Source organism: Solanum stenotomum, chromosome 2, assembly GCF_019186545.1.
Source record: "Solanum stenotomum isolate F172 chromosome 2, ASM1918654v1, whole genome shotgun sequence".
Taxonomy (NCBI): Eukaryota; Viridiplantae; Streptophyta; class Magnoliopsida; order Solanales; family Solanaceae; genus Solanum; species Solanum stenotomum.
In genome coordinates, this window is record NC_064283.1 from 71581582 (window position 1) to 71605310 (window position 23729).

General features: G+C 35.0%; 2 protein-coding genes across 4 annotated transcripts; one reads left to right on the forward strand and one right to left on the reverse strand.

The window, feature by feature from the left end:
* Positions 1–1202: 1202 nt before the first annotated feature.
* LOC125856268 (transcription factor CAULIFLOWER-like) lies at positions 1203–1709 on the forward strand. The gene has a single exon (XM_049535791.1). The coding sequence runs from the start codon at positions 1203–1205 to the stop codon at positions 1707–1709; it is 507 nt and encodes a 168-aa protein (XP_049391748.1).
* A 2710-nt stretch (positions 1710–4419) lies between these two features.
* LOC125856671 (DExH-box ATP-dependent RNA helicase DExH5, mitochondrial) lies at positions 4420–21566 on the reverse strand. 3 transcript variants are annotated; one of them, XM_049536262.1, is made up of 20 exons: positions 21413–21566; positions 20985–21294; positions 17609–17763; positions 17445–17532; positions 16967–17197; positions 14969–15064; positions 13843–14031; positions 13588–13747; positions 13382–13512; positions 11073–11240; positions 10725–10997; positions 10169–10363; positions 7313–7516; positions 7067–7136; positions 6837–6985; positions 6410–6715; positions 6079–6138; positions 5846–5998; positions 5602–5712; positions 4422–5431 (listed from the first exon to the last, which is right to left on the reverse strand). In XM_049536262.1, exons 2-20 carry the CDS (start codon positions 21252–21254, stop codon positions 4976–4978), a joined length of 3465 nt encoding a protein of 1154 aa, XP_049392219.1. In that variant the 5' UTR covers positions 21255–21294; positions 21413–21566; the 3' UTR covers positions 4422–4975. The 3 variants fall into 3 exon arrangements, with proteins under 3 accessions (XP_049392218.1, XP_049392219.1, XP_049392220.1); XM_049536261.1 differs by having other exon boundaries at positions 4420–5431; positions 20985–21566; XM_049536263.1 differs by lacking the exon at positions 21413–21566 and having other exon boundaries at positions 4427–5431; positions 20981–21107.
* Positions 21567–23729: the final 2163 nt, after the last annotated feature.

Here is a 23729-nt window from a genome sequence, read left to right on the forward strand (position 1 = left end):
CTTTATTAAATTCAAATTTAATCAGGCTTCAAAATAAATATCGAACACTTGAAAAAAAAAAAAAAAAGACAACAAGGACCAGACTTTCCCTGGCTGTCTCAAACTCATATAGTCAGATTCCATTCAACTCAACATTATTAACCTAATCTAACAGCTAGATAAAATATCGAATTTCGAGGCATGTTTATTTTAATATTAAAAATAATAAAAATTCCTTGTCCTAATCGAAAAGAAATAAAATATACTTACTATTAAAATATTAAAAAGGAGGGTGGTCCAGTTATTCCTATTCCATTAGTCTTAGTCCATATTAAACTTTTTAATAATTGAATTATGGGTACTTTGATCTTTTGCTTGGAATATTCACAAATTTATCAATATTATTAGTCATTCTATTGTTTAATTATTCATATATTATATTAAATTAGTTTCGACAATTATATAGTTCTATAATTAGTCAAAGATAGCATAATTACTACATGAAAAAAGTCCAAAATATAGACATTTCTATATAATTATTACTAGTCTCTCAAATAAATGACACCCTGTAGGCTAGTTGTTTCTAACTGAATCCCATATACTATATGGTAGCAGTATTTGGAGTGTCATAATTATTTTATTTTTGAATAGTAACTCATTAAAATCTATATCTATTGGACTTAGAGGGTGTTTGGATTAATTTAAAAAGTGGTCAAATCTATTTTTAAGTCAGTTTTTGATTTCTAGAAGTGTTTGACGAATATAAAAAATAACTTAAAATAAGTTAGGAAGTGTTTGGCAAGGTAAAAAATAACTTAAAATAAGTCAAAAATCAAAAGTAGGTCTCCTCCTACTTTTTATTTTTTGACTTAAAAGTCATTTCAGTTTGACTTTTTATTTTTGACTCAATCCAAACGGGCTCAATGTAACAACTTCTAGAAGTCTAAAATCTATAACTAATTGTTATTAACCTTCCATAAACTTAACTTCAAGATTGACTTTTCAGATTTTAACTATATCTATTTAGGTAAGTTAATTAATGAATACCTTAAAAATCAGATTGTGCAATTAATTTGTTTATATATTTTAGTCAGATCAGTCAACAACTTACAATTATTTAATTATGTGATCTTATTACACATCTATAAATATAAGCCAAACACTCTTATTTTATATTCAGAGATAGAAACTCACTCTTATATTATTTTTTTTTGTACTAAAATATGCCTAGAAAGAGGGCACGTTTGACCACTAGTGATCTTGATGAGGAAAAGAGAAAAAAAATGCTAAATGAAAAATTAGCATCACTGTGTAAGAAAGCACACGAGCTGTCTATTCTATGTGATGTAAAAGTTGGAATAATTTGTTCTATTCCAGAAAAAACCGATGTTTTTGCTTGGCCATCTTTAATAGAGGCTCAGAACATAGTAAATGATTATTTAGCTTTTCCAGAACACAAGTTAGTTACAAATAACGACTACCTTAAACCTATAGTGAAAAATCGAGAAAAATATATCAGGAAATTAGAGGAAATTACTGAGGAAAAGGAAATGAAGAACCTCTTCAATGAACTTTTTGAGGGAAAAGAACTCTTCAATGTTAGAGAAATAAAGGGTTTGTTGAAGTTAATTGCTACTAAGAGGGTTCAATTTGAACAAAGGAAGATACAACTTAATGAAGTTGTTGCTAATGACAACAATGTTGGAGAAGAAAATGTTGGACATCTTTAGAGTGTTGGTTGAGCATGTAATGCTTTTTATTTTTCTCATTGCCTATTTTGTCTTCTTGTCTTTTAGTTACATTTTCTAGTTACATGTTTGTTGCTTATTGTTCATCTTTTCATGTTATTTTCGTCATTTTAGGAATATATGAAAGCTATTCTATTAAATCTAATTGAATTACTACAAAATAACTGCTAAATTGTTTTACATTTCCTTTTGAATGGTGTAACTTTCGAAATTTGCTAATTCTAGTGCACCTTTTGAGATTTGTGGTTATCAAGAGATACCGGATGGAACCAACATGAGTTGTGGGGCAGTAATAGGATTGTTTCACCCTTAATCAAAAGTATCGGATTTGAGCCCTAGGTATGGAAAAAATCTCGTTGGAAGTGTCACCCCCGAATGGACCCTACAATACGTGATCCAGATTAAATCGGAGCTCCAATGCAAACTCCAAACACTGGGTGAGAAAAAAAAAAAGATACGAGAGATAAAGGAGAAGTTGATTTACGTTAGCGACTTTACGTCCCCTTAAAAGGCACGTTGTTTAGGCCAATCTTGAAATATTTAAGTCCCACTTTGATGGGATGAGGAAATTATGAATCCCTTTTTTTATATGAACTTGATATTTTTTTCTCTCATGAACTAGAAATTCATTTCTTTACATGGTATCAAAGTTATACTCATCCTACGCACCAAATGTCTAGTCCTAGACGTGAGACGGAATGTTGAATCCCATATCGGTCGGATGAGAACTTGCATTGGACACATGAAAATTTTAAAATATAAATGAATCAGAAGACAATTACATTGTCTATCAGTTGGAGCAACAATTCTATCAAAATTGGTCACGCTTTACCTTCTTATCTAAAATTTGGCCCAATTTTTATAATGAGCAAAATTCACATATAACAAACACAAAATTCATATTTGTATGCTATAATAAAGTTTGCATAATTGTGCTCCATAGCAAACATATATATGTATAATTCACTATACATATAAAAAAAATAGTTGTATAATTCGCTATACATATACAAAGAAGGCAGTTGTATAATTCGTTATACATATACAAAAGAAAGCAGTTGTATACAAAAGATCAATTGTATAATCTCTGTATGTATAAAACGAGAAAGAGAGAAAGACAAAAGAAAACTGGGCAGGGAAATATTTGTATTGTATAATTATAAGTGTATAAGACGAATATATATGTATTTGCATGTGTATATACAATTTTCTCTCGCTTTATACAAATAGAAGCAGTTGTATACAAAAGATCAATTGTATAATCTATGTATATATAAAACAAGAAAGAGAGAAAGGCAAAAGAAAACTGGTCAGGAAAATATTCGTATTGTATAATTATAAGTGTATAGGACAAATATATATGTATTTGCATGTGTATATACAATTTTCTCTCGCTTTATACAAAACAGAAGCGTAATTTATACATTTCGTTTCTGTTTGTATAAGCGAGAGAGGCGAGGGTGGCGAGCGAGATCTGGGAGAGGGGAATGAAAATATATGTATATATACAATTTCCTCTCGCTTTATACAAACACAAACACATCTTATACATTTGTGTTTGTATAAAAGCGAGAGAGGCGAGCAAGACTGCCACCAAACGAGAGTGGCGAGCGAGATTCCACCAGAGAGAGTGGCGAAAATAGCAATAATTTGCTATAAGGTACAATTAAATCAAAGTATATTTATAGCATTTAATTTGAATTAATAGTTTGCTATTATATACAATTTTCCCATTTTTATATGCTTATTTTTCAAAGAGTAGCCCAACAAGTCAAAGAACACTAATTTCTTCCTCTGCATTACCGAAATACACATCTTATTTTACCATAATCTATAAAATTTCCTACCATTTTAAAAAAAATCAAAAATCTCCTCTCGCTGATACATCCATTTTCACTCTCGAATACATCCCTCCCCTATGTAGCCGGATCCTATCCCCTCTTGGATACATCTCTCCCCTATGTATACGGATGTCCTATCCCCTCTCCGATACATTGCTCCCTTATGTATCCAGATGTCCTATCCACTTGCTGATACATCCCTCCTTCCCCGCTCAAATACATCGCTACCCTATGTATACATATGTCCTATCCCCTCTCAAATATATTGCTCCCGTATGTATCCGTATGTCCTATTCGCTCTCTGATACATTCCTCCCTTATATATCCGGATGTCCAGTGATGTATCCGAAATCCATAAATTTTAAAGGACTTTAGTAATTTAAAAAAGAATAGGGAAATAATGTAATTAGCTCTTAATACTATGAAATTTATGTAAATTATACCTTTTTTACACACAAAAATACTACAATATTACTCCACGTACAATAGTACAAGTTTAAAATAATTTTCGTTTCCCTTAATTTTAAGCACATACTCTTTCAGCCTATCAGCAGTGCCGGAATAAGAGACTAGACTGGATGCTCTCGACCCACATTCTAAAAGTTTTCAAGATACACAATTATGACAAGAGGGAGTTGCTCGAATGATAAACAGTCCTCACTTTCAACCCTAAGATTGTGGGTTCGAGTCACCAAGAGAGCAAAAAGCTAGGAGCTCCTACGGAGGGGTTAAAAAAAATGGATTCACAGCTATTGCAGCAAAGTAATAATAATAATAAGTGTAGTCACTCACATGCTCCGCGGATATTGCTCAAGGCTCTTGATTTGACTCTGCCTGTATTGATCATTGAGCAATCAAATATCCCCGAGATGTAACCAAACGGGCAACGAACCACCAAGTAGAGGCATAGAAAAAGAAAATTCTAAGAACAGCAATTAATAGCAAAATAGAGTGATATTCTAAACCATTATTAATATATACAAAGGATAAAGATGAACTTAACCATTAAGTGCAACAATACCAGAGCATTTGATCTGCTTCGCAAAATATGAAGCATTTCCTAATCGCAAAGATATTGTAATTTCAGGTGCGTTGGCTCGACAAGCTGACTGAACAACTGCAAAGGCAAAAATTGGGACAAGTCAAAAGAAGCCAAGCCCATCCAACCTTGTCCCCCCTCCTCCCTCGGATTTAGCTTTACTTCCAGATTTCAGAGGCAGTCTATTTCGCTACTGAGCCCACTGCGTTTGTGAGACTTCAGAATCAGGCGTTCATGGGTTCCAGGATATCATATTCACATACATAGTAAAACTGCCATCACAGATGCTCCTATGAACCCATCCTGAATAAAACCAAGGACGTGAAGCTGTCCCAAGCATCACTGATGCCAATTTTGTGATGTCCACTCTATGCCTTTTTGCTCTTTTTCAGAAACTGAGACATCTGCTCAATGTAATCAGAACCTGCACGGCGCCCTTCCAACAACCACTCCAGAGCCTCAGCTGCTGCATCTTTTTCAGCTTGCTTTTTGTTGTTGCAAGGTCTTCCCATTATCTGCATTCCGTTGAACTCCACAGTTGCTCGAAACTGATTGTTATTGAGTTGCAAGGACTTGTAGGTTGGTGTTGCATATCCTGCTCGATTCAGCAACGTCTGTAACTGAGACTTAGCATTGTCACCTCCTGGACCACTTTCTATCCTTGATGTTGGAGCTGGTGGTGGTGCTCCAGCACATGGCTTGGAAGGAAGTAAAATCTGATGACTAAAAACGAATCTGCCACCGCATTGATCCTCTGAGATAAGCAACCGTATTGCTGACAGAAGTTCATGATAACTATGTACATCCATCCTAGGATTCAGGAGCTGTACCATGTAGATTGTCAACTTTAGTGAAATATTATTTCAAATTTTTTTTAACAAAATCTCTGCTTCTTCAGACTTGACAAGGCACAAAACAGAACAGCATTCCATCTGTTGTGAACCAATCCTTTAGCAGAATTGACAATAAAGTGAGGTAGCAAACAATCACTTACTTTAGTGTGAATTAACTCATCAAGCTCTCTTCTTAGACTTCTGTACATTTCTGCTATAGTAGGGTTCATAAAGAACTCTAAGTATCCACCCAACATTTTCAAGTGACCGTCCTGTAAAAATGAAGTAAATGATTTCAACCAACAGAGAGAATATGTAAGCAGGTTAATTACACTTGGCATTAACCTGTACACAAATTTCTCCTTCGGGATCTAGGATCAACAGAAGGCAAGATGGGGAGCTCACCACTTCCCCTTTTGAGATGGTTCCTCCAAATAGAAGCAGCACTGAGTCGGAGATAGCTGTAGAATCCCGTAGAAAGACACAGTTTACTTTGATCTTTTCATTGAACACCAGCCAAGGATATGGTATCCTGGAGTCCCGGGCATTAACAGAGTTCTTTGCATAACACCAGAAAGAGAGCAAGATCAATGGGACTTTTATTAAAGAAAACCAAAATACGCAGGTAGCATACTCACCGAGTGTAATAGCACCTGACCATCTTCCATTGTTTTCAATGAAAATGACTTTTCATTATGCTGCAAAAGCAATAATATTAGTAACATTGGAAACAAGGATACTTCAATGCTCACTAAAGATTTTTTTTTTTTGCGGTTTCACTAAAGCTTAAAATCATCCATGAGGACGCTTTACTACTATGCAATTATACATTTATAATTACGGATAAATGCTCGTGTCCAGGTTGTTTAAATGAATAAAAAGGCACAAATCAAATGGGATATATGGTGAATGCAAATATAATCTCTAAGATACATATTGAAGCAAATAAAGAGAGACAGCAGGTTTTACCAGTACAGAACAGATTCCAGGATACAACCCATAGCAGATAATCGCTCGAAGAAGATGCTCATCATAACTCCAAGAATTATACATGGTAATGTTGCTGTCAACAAGACCAGTGTCATTCAGCAAAGAGTAAAACTCCTTGTGAAGAGAATCAATAGCTTTCATAGACTGTGCAGACAGAAAATTCTTCCAGCAGTACTCATATCCAGCTAGGTCTCTTTCAGCATCCCTCCAACCCTCATATGCTCGGACAAGAGCAAGATGGTCACTAAAATCGCGTGAAAAGTGAGCCTTGGCAGCATCTGCAAGCTGAAAACAAAAGCTAGCATGTCTCAAAACCATAACTGGTCTCTCAAAGAAAGTTATGTTTGATCCAACTAATGGAGATGAAGCAAATAATGACAACAGCAACACGGAAGGCTCAACTTACATCTTTCTTGTCAAGTGGTGTCAAGAAGGGATCTCGGACACCAAGACCAGCAACAATAGTTAATATCGGGTCCAAACAATTCAAAGTTGCTCCAAGTATAAGCATTTTCCCCAGTTTAGGCTCCATTGGAAGCATTGTTAAGTAACGTCCTGTCATTCAACCACAACAAAGGCAGAGAAAAATCAGACTACAAGGTTAGACTTGAATACAGTTAAAATTCAGTTTCGTACCTAGAACAGTCAAATTTTCATTCTCATCTAAAGCCCCAATGATTTTCAGATACTCAACAGCATTTTGAACCTATCAGCAAAACAAAAGATCACTTCACTGAAGCAACAAGCAAAGGGGGAACTTGTACCGATCACAAGATGGTCTGAACATATATCAGAGGCCAGTAAACTGTACTACCGAATAAGAAAATTGCTAACATATTCATTACCACACAAGTAAGAACAATAAATCTGACAGAGCATTACCGCTAATAACTCAGGAGATTGCAAAGCCCTCGTGAGGAACTCAGAAATGCTACCGAGTTTTAAACTTTTAATTTGCAAACAAAGGGATTGCAAAGGAGTCCTCAGAATTTCTGGTAATTGATAATCTGCAAAAGCATCATAGACACATCTGGGATAAAGATGATAGCATTCTCCTGGCTGAACACGTCCAGCTCGTCCCCTTCTCTATCAGTTTCATGAGTAAACAAACACCATACAGTTAAAAATTGTCGGTAGTAACCAAAAGATTATTAGCATGAAAAGGGAGAACTTCCTACTAAAGAAACAGAAAGTACCAACAAGGTGAAAACTTGTCATTAGCAACAAAAACTTGAGAGAAAAAGAAGTGAAATAATTCCCCTTTCTCATATTTTACATCTCATCATTATACCAGTCAGCCATTACTACCAATGCCGGAGCTTTGAGCCTTGTTATCTGTGTGTCAGTTGTGGTGAGTGTGTTTTCATAAGTTATAAGAACCTAATTTTCTAAGCAATTTCCTTTCTCTTTTGCATTCAAAGTCAAACCCAAAACCTTTTGCAACCACAGGTCCAAGGACTTATCTTTGCTTGGACCAGGAACTCTTGGGTCTTGACATTAATAGTAATAACAACTTGTTTCACATAAGAAGATCAATGAAGGCTAGTTTATAGAGTCCTTTGTAGAGCTGGTTTTTGACATCAACAATACTTATCTGTTCAGCAAAGAAATTTAACGAAGGCTACAATTACGTGCAAAGACAAGGTACAACTATATTATTGTACATAATGTTGTTTTTTGGTCTTTGGCAGAAAAAAAATCTGATGAGTTCAGTCTCTGACAAACCTTTGTAGTGCTAGTTACTTGGACAAATGTATCAATGACACCCTCTGTACCAAATTATAATGACCACTTCGCCTTTTTTTTTTTTTGATAAGATAATGTCCACTTAGCCTTCTTTATCAAAAACATTAAAAGCCTACTTAACCTTACTGGATGTCCAGAAAATGATAACACTTTCTTGGCGAGTAACTTCTACTAAATATTTTATATCCAGAGTTCTTGTCCAAAAATAATATTTAGCCAGACTTGCAATTGGTCTTCACGAGCCTAATGACGAGCAAACACTCGAACGTGAGAGCAAAAGATCACCCAACAAATGAAATGAAATCACTTCTTGTTTCTTTTTTTTTTTTTTGATAACCGAGAAATCCGTCTGTGACCCGCCCTATGAACCAATCACAGCCTTCTAAACTCGGTGAATAATGGGCCCGCCCCTCTACCCTTCTCCACTTAAATACCGGGCTTCGCTTTGCATGGTGTGTGGCTTGAACCTGTGACCTAAGCCACAAATCCTCCACCTTTTGCCACTTGAGCTAGGCCTTGGGGGCCACTTCTTGTTTCTTTTAAAATTAAAAAGCAACTCAATGGTGCTTTCCCATTTGAATACTTACCAAAACCAATTTTTTCAGCCTTCCTACTGATAACCTTTTTTTCAACTTCATCATCCAATTCAAAACAGACATAAATTATAGGACAGCTGGAGCGCGTAACTTGGGGGATTTGTTAGCCTATAGATCAAAACATTCTTCAGCTTCTATCTTATTTGCAGTAGCTGTATTTGGCAGGATTCAGTACCAAAATGATTGCCAAGGAAAAAAGCATAGAACAAGTGCAGAGGTCTTCCTTGAATATTCACATTCAACAGATAAGAAAAAAATAGTCACTCAACCTCATGAAATTTTGCAGTCCGTTACATATATTAACTGACATATGGATGATGATTTGGACCACAAAAGCAGGGAAAGAAGTACAAAGAAGGCTGTTCCAATTTGGCAGCTTTGTGAATAAATGTAAATAGTAAATTAGACAAGCAAAAGAAGAAGTATAACCTAACAATGCAATCAAGAATACCATGAATTAAGGTGCATAATACACCAAGGGAGAAAAAGCTTCACTGAGAACCATTATACTCGAAAACATTTTCTCCACCCTTTTTTATGTTTGTGGTGTCGGGCCAGCTTGGGTGAACTTCGACTATTCCACCGATTACCTGCTATCTCCCACCAGCACAGGTACCTAGTGTTATTTTCCTCTACTGGATATGGACCTGAGATCCTATTGTTCTCGTTCTCCTCTCACTTCATTGATCACTAGACCCCACTTCTGGGTGCAACATTTTTCTCTACCTTAAGTTGAAGAAACATGCGTCTTTTATAAGCATCACATAACTCATTCTTAAAAGGGCTATTACCAAAGATAAACTATGAAGATTTACTTATTAGACAAGCAGGAGTTCATATAAAACTAAGAAGTATTAACGACTTGGGTAGAGATCCAGCAAGGAGATCTCCATACAGTGATTGTGGCACAAGTAAAAAATTATCAGACCCTTGAATCGAAGAACTTCCAGAAATGAAACCTAAGGTTCTGGAAGTACTGGTCAAGTCTGAACTCCAAATTGAAATGTGCTTCAAAGCACAGCCTATTCATCGAAGAAAAGGCTCAAGTGTGAAGATTCAGAAATGTAATATTCATATGAATTTCTATAGTTAGTAGATATACAACGCATCAGGTGATGCATTGTCATAATCACAAGTCAATAGATTATTGAAAGAATTGAAGGGTTACACGGGTATCATTATTTCTCAGCAAGTTAATCTCTCTATTCGCGGCTATTAAGTCTTCCTTCTCAATCCCATGGGCACCCTTCCCCTTCCCCTCCCACACTGTTACACTAAACCAGGGAAAAGACAATCATCACAAAAGTTCTAACCATCACATTACACAATTTATGATAAGGACATCTATAAACGTATCTTCCAATCAGATTCAGAAAGGACCAGCAAAGGGTCTTACTTGGCGAGCTGAAACCTTTGAAATCCAAGAAGGAAGCAAACGAGGAGTATTATTAAGTGCATCATATGACGTCTCTTTTGCCTTGCCACAGTCAATAACAAACACTACATCATCAATCGTGATACTGGTCTCAGCAATATTTGTAGCTAACACAATCTTCCTTACTCCATCTTCAGGCTTGTCAAATATTAACCTCTACATATAAGCAAAACGACTAAATGAATAAGAAGCACAAGAGCTTAGATAATAAACTGGACAATTAAGATCGTGAACTCCTTTTTTATTTCTACCAAGTAGAAATTTGTAAATTATAAAACCTGCTCAATCTAACAAGTCAAATGGTAAGAAAAACACAAAGTGCAAGTCACCAGATAATAGGCAGAACAGCTATTCTGATGACCAAACATACAAGGAGAACAGAAAATATACTAGTAATGCTTGTACTGAAATTTTAGATTAGTAACAGATGATATATCCTTGAGAATAGCTTGTATCAAAAATATAGTTTACATGTAAGGCAAATGCAAGGTAAAAGCATAAATGCAAATTTCTTCACCTGCTCTGAACTAGCCATAGAACCATGGCATGCCAGCAATAAAACACGGCTTGTATTCCCCAAGATAGGATGAGACTGTAGCTTATCCTTCAGAGAACTTATGTCATCCCAACCAGTCATAAAAACTAAAACAGCACCGGGCCTTTCATTTTCACAAATATGGCAAAGAATATATTCTATAAAATTGAAGCCTATACAATCAGGATTCCAACAAGACAAAGACTCCTGTGTCTCAGGGCTAAATTCTTGGAAATCAGCAGCTCTGAGGGTGTCCTGACGACAAATAAAATATTAGCAGAGGAGTTGTAGCAAATGAAAATTGTGCAAGTTGCTTTTAAAAGTAGAAACCTCAACAGCAGAAGCAATCTGGCTCTTCCTTTTTCTTGGAGCTTGTTTATTCATTTTCCACGTTCTCTCCTGCCCATAATCATCGATCTGATTGTCTGGCGTCAACCTGTACCCCGACATCTCCAGAATATTTTCCAGGAAATGAGTGCGAACTGGATATGTAAATCCCTAATAAAGACCATGGAAAAACTTTTCAAAAATAATATGGAAGCAATGTAAGTATGGATTAAATTGTATCCAGGAAAAAAAGGGATGAATGTGGATTCACTGTTTAGTGTCTTAACCAAGAAACAGCAAACAGGTATGATGTTAAACACCAATGCTCTACCCAATAAGAGAAGAAATGAACTACATCGCACATTTCACATACTCCATTAGGAAAATCCACAACCTGAATGGGAAAATTTCACTCCTATTCCTTTCAGCCACTTGGAAGGTCTGTGATTTTCTCTAAATTTAATAAGTTCCGCTAAATAAGATGCTGATCGAATCCCAATCTCAACTGATATTGTCAAAATCCTTCATGCAGGTAATCATTCTAGATTATTTCTTTTGGATAAGGTTCAAACTATATTGTTGTAGTACTGTTCTGTTACTATGTGTTATTTCTTATACTTCCATTGTTTCTTGTTTTTTAGACTGTTTTTCTTCAGCCAAGGGTCTTGCTTTTTTGAACGAAATATTGTTCGGGTCATCAATCTAGTAGGAGTATGAAAAAATCAATGTCACAAAAGGGTATTTTTGGAATGTTATTGAAAGATTATCATTTAAACAAGTTTGGTTACAAAAATTTAAAACAGGAGGTAAATGTAATATTCAAAACCCCAAGGGAAGTGAGTGTTATAAGGCTAAACTTTGGGGAGTTTTCTGAAATTATCCCTAATTTTTTTTTTAATGTGTATATTGACATAATTTGCTTTTTATTTTATACTCATACATGCCTAATGCTTTCTCTAAATGACTCTATGTTGGAACCTCTGTTTATTAACTAAATGGGTTCATGGAACTTGGTGGTATTCATCTGTAATATATAAAGACAAAATACACATATGGGATATTGACTATCCAGTGATACAATGAGATATGAAAAATACATGTTGGGAGGAACAAAATTTATCTGTGTTTTTAATACTTTTGTTGAAATTTGAAAGAAAAAAAAATTGAACCATATAGAAGCTATGTCATCAGATATGGTTGAGTAAATGGTTTGCTCCAGCTTAATGCAGTTTAAGTAACTTTTTGAAAGAGTTCTCATGTCTGATGCATTTTTAATTGTCGACACTCTTATTTTCTTTTTGCTAAAATAGATTGTCTCATGGAATTAATTAAAGAATATCGGTGAATAAATAAGTAACTATAACATGACAAATTCAAATATAAAATTCTGTCTTGAAATAGTCGGACTTTAGACGTTCTCTTTCATTCTGAAATCTTGTGTCAAACAAAGGCCAGAGCCAAACATCTCAGCCAATATATAATGTTAAAATCTCCTGAATACAATGGTTAAAATCTTATAGATCAAATAATTTGTGGATTAGACTTCACTTAATTATATATGGTTTTATTACATGAGCTCGGGGTAGAAGTTCGCATAAATGTATCGCCATGCTATTAAGTATTTTTATTTAAGTTCTTTTTTTCTTCTAATAGGTGGAATAGAATAACCTGATTGAAGCATAATAACCATACGTCTGTATTATACCTCTTAAAATAGAAGTGGTATTCAAATGTAATATCTAAACTGGCTTAATTGTTCATCTTTGTAGCTTTATATAAAATCACATCATTTTGAATTGATATAACATGTAACCAAAATAGCATTAATGTGCAGAAGATATTTTAATTTCAAATGACTACTTAGCTTATTGTCCTTTAACTTATATTTTAGGTTTCAAACAAATAGTGTTAAAACACAGATTAAAATTTCCATATAGAGAAGTTTTAATAATTAACATATGATACACGTTGTTTAATTGATAAAAAAGAGAAAACCAACAAACAATATATATAAAAGGAACTAGCAAATATCAGATATAAAGATTTCTACAAAGAGAAAACACCTCACTACACTATTTTTCTGACAACATCACATTATTCAAATTTAATTTTTTATATTACAACTTCGTTAATGTTTTCTTCTTCTACTACCAAAAGAACATACATGAGAAATTTTCTGTGCAGTCAAACTATGTCTTATCAATAAATTGGGATTCAGGTAGTACAGAACAAGAGGAAGAGGAATAGGACCATTGCCATAAATTAATGTCGAACATCAATTGAAAACACAATTAGTCAACGAGCTTACTCACCGGAATGTGGACTAGTGGAGCCCCATCAAAGTATGAAGAGAAAAGCTTTGCATCTAAGGTGGCACTCATCAAGATCAACCTTAATTCTGGCCGACGTGGGAGTAAATCCTTCAGAACTATTAGCAGAAAGTCTGGTATAATACATGCTCAATTGTTAGAAAGTAGATTCCATGAACTCCACAATCTCTTTAAAGACAACAATATACCTTCGTTCATTCCACGTTCATGAATCTCGTCCACAATTACATGTGTGATTCCCTTCAGATTTCTATCAACCAGTAGCCTTCTCAACAAGATACCAGTTGTACAGAAGAGGAGGTGAGTGTCCCTTCCTTTAACACCTTCTAGCCTAACTTTATATCCAACCTGCAAAGACATCAAAGAAGACAGAATACTTATTCCAAACTTAAGTCATGCGTGATGGAATGTATGCCATTTTATTTTCTAGTACAGAAACTCACTGTTTCACCCAACAACTCCCCTCTCTCCGCAGCAACTCTTTCAGATACTGCCATAACAGATATTCTTCTTGGCTGTGTACATATGATACTGCACATGTCTCCACGAATAGACTCAATTTCAGACTCTAAAATAAATTGCGGAATCTGTGTGGTCTTCCCACAGCCAGTTTCACCAGAGACAATAACCACCTGTTCACACGGAAAAGCTTATCCTAATATCAGAATCATCATGAGAAGTTTTAAAAAGATCAAGCCTTTCCCAAGGAATTTAGCTACTGCATGTTTTCTTTTACACATTCCATTTTGACCTATACTAGTTCCCTAAATAAAATTAGAAAAACAAAAAACCACCAAGCTAAGAGCGGGCATCAACACTCTTCAAATCGCAGAGAGGTCATTCGCAGACAAAGCTAAGACCCAGTAATGGTTAGAAAATGGCGTACCAGAATACTAGACGAATTTAATAGAGCTTCAAAGGGCTCCAAGAACTGCAGTTTAAAAAAAAAAAGGAGTCTCCAAGAACTGCAGTTTGCTATCATATTCAATCCGTATGCTTAAAATCTTTTCATTTGCACTTCTTTGCTTAAGCCACACCCCTAAATCCCAAGCAAGAAGAAGAAATTTACAATGCTGTAACATATTTCAAAACAGAATCCTTTTATTTCGCCCCTCATCTGCTTTATGCTTGACCAACAAAAAGAATTTTGGTTCTTCCACTATATGTGAATGCTTTGTTAGATATCTCACATGGCAAGATTTGTAAAGGTTCATTTGGTGTCTGATAAGAAACTGGATAAAAAATCAACGATGACTGGGCGAATTTATCCAGTTCCTTATCAATGGATTCTAATCATGGGATGTCTTGCTTGCCCACCAACAACCCAAAATGAATGTTAATTGTTCAAAATATAAGAAAGGCTTTATTTTTCTTCTAGAGTTTGCTGATAGTTTCACAACCACATATTTTATGATCTTACCCAAATGTATCATAAAAACAACAAATCAAAAGAAGCTCTCCCTTTCTTCTTTTTCTCCTTTACCAGTGACATAAAATGCACATGGCACTGCTCTAATATAGCAATGATGGGCCAAGTGGCGAAGACAGATTTCTCAAGATCTGACATACCTGGTTCTGTGAAATGGCACTTAATATTGCGTCTTTTTCCTTATACGCAGGTAGACTACTACGAAATTCCAGCATCTTCCTACCCTCAGGTGATTCCTGTAACAAACAAGAATGATATTCCATGAATCGATCTTCCACAGGGAACAAAAAAAATATATACTGATAAACTTTTACAACATTATATTAAACAAACAGAACAAACTCAAAAACAAAAATCTATAAAAAGCTACAAACTGTGGAGAAAATAGAAACCGCATAGAGCTAGAGTGCAGAAAGGTCTATGTGAAAGGATCAAAGGATCAAAGGAACAAAGTCACAGCAGACTGTTTACTCACTCTAACACATACCATTCTCCCTACAAACAGTTGATACTGGGTTTATACACCGATTTTCAGAAATTCGTTTCTGAAAATTTTTCAGGTAGTGGTAGCTAAAGTAGTCAGACATATATTAGATTTGAAGATATTCTTTTCCTATGAATACAGGTAAAATAGGTTTGCCTAAAAAATCACTTAATACTAGAGAAATTGCACCTTTGTTTATGCAATTCCGTAGAAGACATAGGGGGCTTTTTGCTTCTTGTCATGAACAAGGACCTCTCTTGGATTTGTTCTTAGTTTCTCTATAAATACTAAGCTTTTATATGAACAAAAGCATTTCACGACGTGCAAACTCCAGCTAGCACAAACATTTATGTCAAATTTTCCACCAACTTCAACAAATAGAATGAAATCTGTCGATAAAGAAGTGGACACTTTGCTGAGGAACGAAGTAGCTAGCCTAGAAGGAGAGGAACAAATCTTCGTGTCTTAACACCTCCTAATTTGAGAACCTAACCCAGAAGTTTATCACTTCTATCAACTAAAACCAGAGCCCTCAATGATTTTAGATAGGTCCATGAATCAGATTCTTCAGAACTCAATTATGATCAATATTTTTCCTATCTAGACATCAAATTCACCAAAAATCAAAGATGACTAAAATTCTTCTTATCTGAATGCCCAAATATTTCTGGTAAAACCAAAAAAACTGAAGTACAGTCTAAAATAACGTAGTGTGAGACCCGCAATACTCAAGAAAAGAAAAGAGAACCAGTGGAGAAAGAATGAGAGGATACCTACTTAGGAAAAGTAAGGGCATTTTGGAGAAAAAGGATGAAGGCAAAATCAAGGTCATGATGTGTTATATCCTATAACTGTTACTATTGTCTCAACTAACTGGGAATGTTATGTATAATCCTTTGGGAATAAACACAAAAATTGTTTCCAAATAAACAACAGTTATAACTTTTCACTTGAGTATGTTGCGTCCTTATCTTATACATGCATACCACAGATCACTTTATAAGAGTTGTTTTGGCACCACAATTAAGTTCACAGATCTCCTATCTCTCACCATACGCAGGTTAGAGGAAAACAGCAAGTGAACAACATGTTTTTCCTTTCTAGAGAAGTTAGAGAAAAGATAATTATTATTTTCCAACAAAGATGTGCGGGAAAAAAACAACTACTAGCTATTATGTCGTCGATATTTTAAGGGCTGCCCCAGCAACAGTAGATTCAATTGCACCTTCTTAAGGAAGCATTAGAAGATAAAACATTTTGCCCTGCAATAGATTGTGTGTATCTCCTGGCCCCTCAACTTCTGCTCCTAGTGTCTTACTATGTTAACAAGAAAAATATACTACATGGTGTATCTATAAACTTTTTGACAGATTAGCTAGTGTAATTTTATTCTCATTTCCTCTAATCTCAACACCCATTTTCATTGCTTAGTCCAGACTCCGGAAAAATTAAGAAGCATGTATCATTACAGCATTTAATTCTCACTCCATGATGAGGTTTCAGGCAGCAAAAACTTTGATTATCATGTCTGACCTATAGAAAGTAGACCAAGAAAACTAAGCATCTTACTTGAACTGAAGACAAGGTTGGCAGAGGGAGATAATTCTTAATTTTTACAGATGTCAGTGTGCTTTAAAATTTGAGGTGATTGAACCTGCCAAGTTTGCTGCTCTGTCTGCATTTGCATACTCCTTTCCCAATTGATTTTCTTCATGGAAGCCTTACTTTGAGGGAGTGCCTCTGACTGCTCAAATAGACCCTCATCAGTAGCCACACTGCCATTACTGCTTGATCGTGAAAGTACATCTGTGCTCCTTGGCTTACGAGACAAGTATTCTCCAAGAAAAACATCTACTCGTCTAGGTAAACCCGGAGGCAGGATCACCTGACAATTGTTTAAAGGTCGCAGTCTTTATCATCATTAATGAGATAAAGGACAGGAAAGAGAGGTAGAAGAGGGAATACAGGAACCAGGCATGAATTAAAACAAGAAAAGCCTGATCAAGTAGGAAGCAACAGGAATGTAAATCCAGACTAAGACAATTAAATTAAAAAAAATAGAAGTGGAAACATTGGCGTTGAGTCAAAATTTAAATAACTGAATAAAAATATCTAACAGGTCAAGAACATACCTCTCTCTGAGGACGCTTATCATCCAAATCAAACCTGTAGTTAGGTAATGGAAGCTTGCTGACAACAACTACTTTTGAATATAGGTTGCTGCAAAGGATGGTAGCATATTAATGTTCTGTACCAAAACAAGGGCAGAAACAAGACACTTCCAAATCAAAGATACCTATATAAACCCATTTTGCTTGCTAAAGCTGCTATTTGCTCATAATCACGCCTATCTTTTTTCTCCCTTGAGAGCACCTCTTGTATATCATTGTTGTGTAGCAGAGCAGTGAGCTTCCATTTCCATGTTTCAGCGTTATCAGATGTGACAGCACCCTGGAATCCATTTAATGTTATAGGACAGTCAGGTGGCTTATATTTGTGATACATGCAGACGGGAAGAATTAGCTGTAAATGCATGCAAGCCATAACATGGATAAGATTGTATATGCAATTGAAAGTAGCTGGACATGAGCAGTTATTTTCCATGACAAAGCAAACATTCACTGACATGTATAAAACCTCATCATCAGATCAAAATAGAAAGTCTAAAAAAACTATGTTGCTCGGACTCTTCAAAAATGTCAAGGAGTGCGTGTCAGATTCACCAAAAGTAGTGTATTTTTGGAGAATCCGACACGAGTGCAGCATCGAAAGTGAAGATCCCATGCAACTTAGTAAAAAACCCATCCATGTCAGGAATGCTCCAAATAGAAAAGATGTCAGTGACCTATGGGTTAAGGTTGATTCCTTCAGATTAATGGTCAAGTTCAAGTCTCCACCATGTGTGCCTCTCATCCAAGTGTATGTTGATTCATTCACCATATGTCCAGATCAGTGATTCCATCATTTCAGCAACAGAGAAATGCTGACAACATAAATGTGTACTGTAGTTAAGTTGACGCATATAATATTAGGGCCACAAGAACACTCTTGTTCAGATGCAACTTACCGGAGAGGTGCAAACTAATGTCATATTTATGTTTAAACAAGTTGTAGCATTTTTCAATTATTATTTTTATAGCCATGGTGTCCGGACTAGGTTGTTCGCACCTCGACTAATTCTACGAGTATCTGCTACTTCCCACTAGCACACTGGCACAGGTACTTGGTAACTTTATCCAACAAGGCTAGGACAAACCAAAAGAAATCACCTAGTGTTTTGCCTCTACTGGGATTTGAACCTTCTCATGGTTCTCAATCCACTTCCTTGACCACTAGGACACACCCTTGAGTGTAACATTTTAAATTTTTCAGTTAATTGCTGTGAACTACATATTTCTGGATAAGAATATAACTCCAGCATTAAAACAATCTAATAACTCTAGAAAAAACACTAGTGCAACCACTGATCAGCATATTACTTGATAATTAGGCATGTTTCAGGACAAGTAACTTAAGAGCATATCACGAAGTCTAACAACAATAAGCACTTAATCCATGTTCAATAACACTAGATAGGATAGGATAAAGATAGTATCTAATTACACATGAAGAATGGGATTATATTTTTCCTGTATATGAAAGAGTTACTATATAATCTATTTTTTTATAGAAAACTTGAAAAAGAAATGAGAAGAGTTAAAAGGTCCAAGAAGAAAAAAGATGAAGACCCATACTAGTGCAGAAAATTCATTGAGCCAAAAAGAAAAGCTCAGAAGAGAGTGAGGAAAAGGGATGGACTGAATTTAATTTGTCTATTTTGTTGATAATACTTACTATTAAATTCAAGTCAACTGATAACCGCATTGTACACCAATTATTTAATGAAACAGAGTTGTAGGTGCTGGCAATGACAACTTTTTTTTGAAATTAAAAAAAAAAAGTTCCCATTGCCAGCACCTACAACTTTATTATTCATTATATTAATTACTGTAGTTCAGAAATCTTAATCAGGCTTTCTTGTTATGCATATCTTGCTACATGCCTGAAGAGAAAAGGCCCAAAAGAGTCCCTCATCTTTGGATTAAGACTCAAAGTCATCCTTGAGTTTTCACATGGAGCATTAATAGTCCCTCATGTTTGCAATATTGGTGCACTTTTGGTCCTCCTTCAAAATTTTGCCTAGTTTTTAACATTGATTTTATTCATAATTTATGTATGAAATGTTTAATCATCGTTTTATATATTTAATAGAAATAATGTCTCCATGTGAAAGATTGTGAGAAGAAAAACACCTTGTTTTGTTTAGTAAAAATCATATTGCAGGTAAAGTCGAGAGGTTCATCACAACGATTTCACGTGCAATAGTACAAATTTTTCTTTTCTTGCAATGTTATATGTTAAAATGTTCTTAGTTTAGCTGCAGTAATATTTCTACTGAACAGAACAATGTGTTCTTCTTCTCATCTTCTCTCACATAGAGTTATTATTTCTATTAAATATATAAAAAGACGATGGAACATTCCTTACATAAAATTATGAACAAAATTAATGTTAAAAAATAGGCAAAAGTTTAGGGAAGGACCAAAAGTGCACCAATACTGTAAACATGAGGGACTATTAGTGCTCAATGTGAAAACTCAAGGATGACTTTGAGTCTTAACCCAAAGATGAGGGCCTATTTTGGGCCTTCCCACCATGCCTGAACATCAAAGGTCCAAGGCAAAAGAAAACAACCATGCCTAACTCAAGTTAATATGCATGTGATGCTTTCCAATGCAGTTCAGTGCTTAAACACATATGATCCTTGATTACATTTTTACTCGCATAGGGTCACATCATTGATCTAAAACTCAATATTCAGATATGTGGATTTGGTTATCTAACTTATTAAAATACATGAGTCGTGTTAAAAACAAAGAACGAAGTCAAGGATTCAAGACAACACAAAGATGCGATGTCCACAGAATTGTAGATTAAAGTGTCAGTATATCACCCATAAACCAAATCAAATGACAATATTCTCCCGTTCTTAGATTATGTAACTACTCAAGTAACCTTACATAATACAGTCATGACCCAAATGTAAGTTTCAAATCCACTTTAACATACCATTGAAGCTTCAACACACTATTTTGAGTTAACTTGCTCAGAAATCGAGTTTTAATCGAAATTAGGCAATAATTGAGTTCTAAATGAAATTAGGCAATCACCTTTTTTCAGTAAAAACTAGGCCATCATTGAGATTTCCCCATTTAGTCATTTCCTAAGCCAAATTGGATCATTATACAACAATTCAAACATAGCCCAATTAAGGAAGAAAACTTATATTTATCGAGCAGAAACAGTTCTTAAAATTTATTGTATAAACAGCATTTATAAGCATTGTGAATACTGAATTTAGACCCCAAGATTCTTCCCAACTAATTCGCGCACTTAATTGCTCAACCTACCTTGGTATTATTAAGTATCAACATACCTCAATTCCAAACTAATTGAGGCCAATAATATGAATCCTATCTATACATTCTGCTCCATTCAGGCCATCTAATTGAAATCCTTTGTTCATTTAAACACTTAAGTTGGGTACCTATGTAATGCATGCCTAAAGGAAAACAAATAACCCTGACATTGATTAAACTTCAAAATGCTACAGATAGACGTGTCTCACCTACCTGATATGGCGTAAGCTCAATATCACCCCCTTCCTCAGAAACCTCATCAAATTGTGAACTTCTCTTATGTTGCAGTCGCACTGGTTGCTGCTGAGGCGGAAGGCAAGCGTAGGACTTGAGAGAGTTAGGATTAGGTTTTTGATCGATTGCTGTAGGACGAAAGCTGCCAGGCTGTGGAGAAACAGCAGAGGGAACAGTGATTACTGAACGGAGGCGTTGATGTGGAGGAACGTAAACAGCGCCGCATGATGACAGCGGCCGGTCCTTCATCGTTAACGACGGTGGTGGAATGCTGAAAGGTTTAAGGTTTCTGTAATGTGAACTGTATGTCAACAATTGGAGAGGATATAGGCTCATAAACTGTTCGAGTCCACTCCGGATAACAGGTAACGGAGTTCCGTCTTACAGCGACGGAAGAGGTTACGCACCGGCGGTCGGCGGTTGGTCGGAAGTTGAAACCTTCACGGTAGTCGGCGGTCGGCGACGGCGGATGGAACTGAAGCTAGTTTCGAAGATGATTTGTAAATTCAGGAAGGAAACTTAATCACGTGATGTGCACGTGAGCAAATGTTGAAACGGTAGAGGCCCCACGTAGCCTCTTTGGGAGGATGTGGAATACATATAAGCGCTAAAAAAAAAATTCTTTTGAGTTCTAATTTTTAGTTGAGTGATAGTTTAAGGGAAAAAAGGACAAATATATTTCTCAACTATCGAAAAATAATATGTAGATATTCTCCGTCATATTTTTGGGATATTGGTGTTTCTGTCGTTCAAAAACTAGAGCATATATGTCCTTCACTCTAACGAAAGACTAAATAGGAACACGTGGTGCAATTATATCCGACGATCCGATAAATTATAAATGTCGGGTTCGTGGATAAGATTATGACACATGTATGTATGTTAGTATAAAGGGAATATATATTTTAGTTTTTGGACGGCATGGGTATCAATATTCTAAGTATGACAGGGGTATCTTCATAACATTTATGATAGTTCGGGGTATATTTGTCATTTTTCTCTAGTGTTAATAATTATGTAACTTGTTTGAGTTGTCTTTAGATATATTGTATTTACCTCTAGATATAGTGTATGTGTCTGTAGATCTATTGTATCTACTGAATGTATATCACATCTTTCCTCTCTCTTATCTGCCTTCATCCCTTTACTTCTATGTATATCTGTTTTATGATTTCATGCATCTTGTATCCACTATCAAATATGTACTATGTATATCAATTTCATCTAATGTATCACATATCAATTTCATGTATCCAGCACTAGTGTATTTATGCTCGTATTCAGTGTACCTCTACATATTTACATATTGATTTTGAGAGGACATTGATGTATTCAATTTATCTATGATGTATCTAATATATTTGTGCGTAAAATATATCTATATGACATTAAATTTGTGTTGTATCTAATGTATCTGTGTATAGATATATACTTAAAAAAATATATGAAAATATAGTTATATATATGCACATAAATAAGGATTATGTCTTAACTAATGATCTTTCGATGACTATTTAGTATTAATTATGTAGCGGAAAGAGGGAGAAAATGAGAGTGCGAGAAGGAGAGAGAGAGACAGAAAGAATTGAAAGAGCAAGTGACTATGTAATTATATATGATATGAATGATTGTATGTTGAGCTTTAGTAGATATGAAATGAATATTTATCTAATTAAATAGTTTTTTAAAAAAAATTATTTAGAACCGATTTAAAAAGTCATTTTGTAATTTGGTGTGATCAAATAGTATTGACATATTTGTCTAATTAACTAATTTTACTTGGTAATTGGGTATAAGTAAGGGAGAATAACCTCACTCTTTAATCATCAAAAAGATTGAAAATAGTTGGTAATTACACGTATTTTTATTTCTTTCCTTTTTGTTTTAATTTCTGTTATTATCTTATCATTATCCCGTAAAGATAAAGTTTTATGTTTAAATGATCATCGGATTAAATAACACATCTCAAAACAAATTTAAAAGGAGAAAATGGAGTAATAAATATATTGCAAATAATAGAAAAAACATTAAAAGTATACAAAGAAATGAATAGTTATGACCACAACAAAATAAAACGGTGGCTGAAGCATAGTAAATAACATGTTTTAGTAGAATTAAGGGATCAGTAGTAGCAGAATTAAGGGATTATAAACTACAATAATGGTGTTACTATTACTAGTATACAAGAAGAAATATAAATATATCTCGTTGAATAACGAGACAACACTTAACTACCTACTACCTCACCACTTCAGTTTGTGACCTTCATAAATTTATGTCTAAGTTTGTGTCTCAAATAAGCTGAAGATGTGTCATGTCCTAATTAATTAATCTTCTCTCCCCAACGCTAATTCAACCTATATATACCTCTCATGAAGCTTACCATAGTCATCGCTCACACCTCCTCACTAGGACATTAACATCTCTCGTCTTCACATGTCTGAATTAACTTATCCGTGCTTCCCTCATTTTGTCTATCACAAAAGTCACCCCACCTTGTCCTGAATATGTGTATTCCTAATATTGTTTCTCCGTATATATTAATGAATTATAAATGTCTTTAGCTAAACATGAAAATTACCTATTGTGACAAGGCCTAGTAAAATTTAATGTATGTACTAGTAGTGATTTATACAAACAAACCCATATAACCAAAAAGTGGCACCCAAAGTCACAAATTGATTGTCATTGCCAATTTTTACCATGTTCCATGGTTATGGTGCT

Bases quoted from the DNA above. Each gene is read 5' to 3' on its own strand.
- LOC125856268 (XM_049535791.1), top strand. From the start codon at position 1,203: ATGCCTAGAAAGAGGGCACGTTTGACCACTAGTGATCTTGATGAGGAA.
- LOC125856671 (XM_049536261.1), bottom strand. From the start codon at position 21,341: ATGAGCCTATATCCTCTCCAATTGTTGACATACAGTTCACATTACAGA. The intron at 10,998-11,072 runs GTTTCTACTTTT...ATTTGTCGTCAG, and splicing joins AGATTGCTTCTGCTGTTGAG to GACACCCTCAGAGCTGCTGA. The intron at 5,432-5,601 runs GTAAGTGATTGT...TACATGGTACAG, and splicing joins ATGAGTTAATTCACACTAAA to CTCCTGAATCCTAGGATGGA.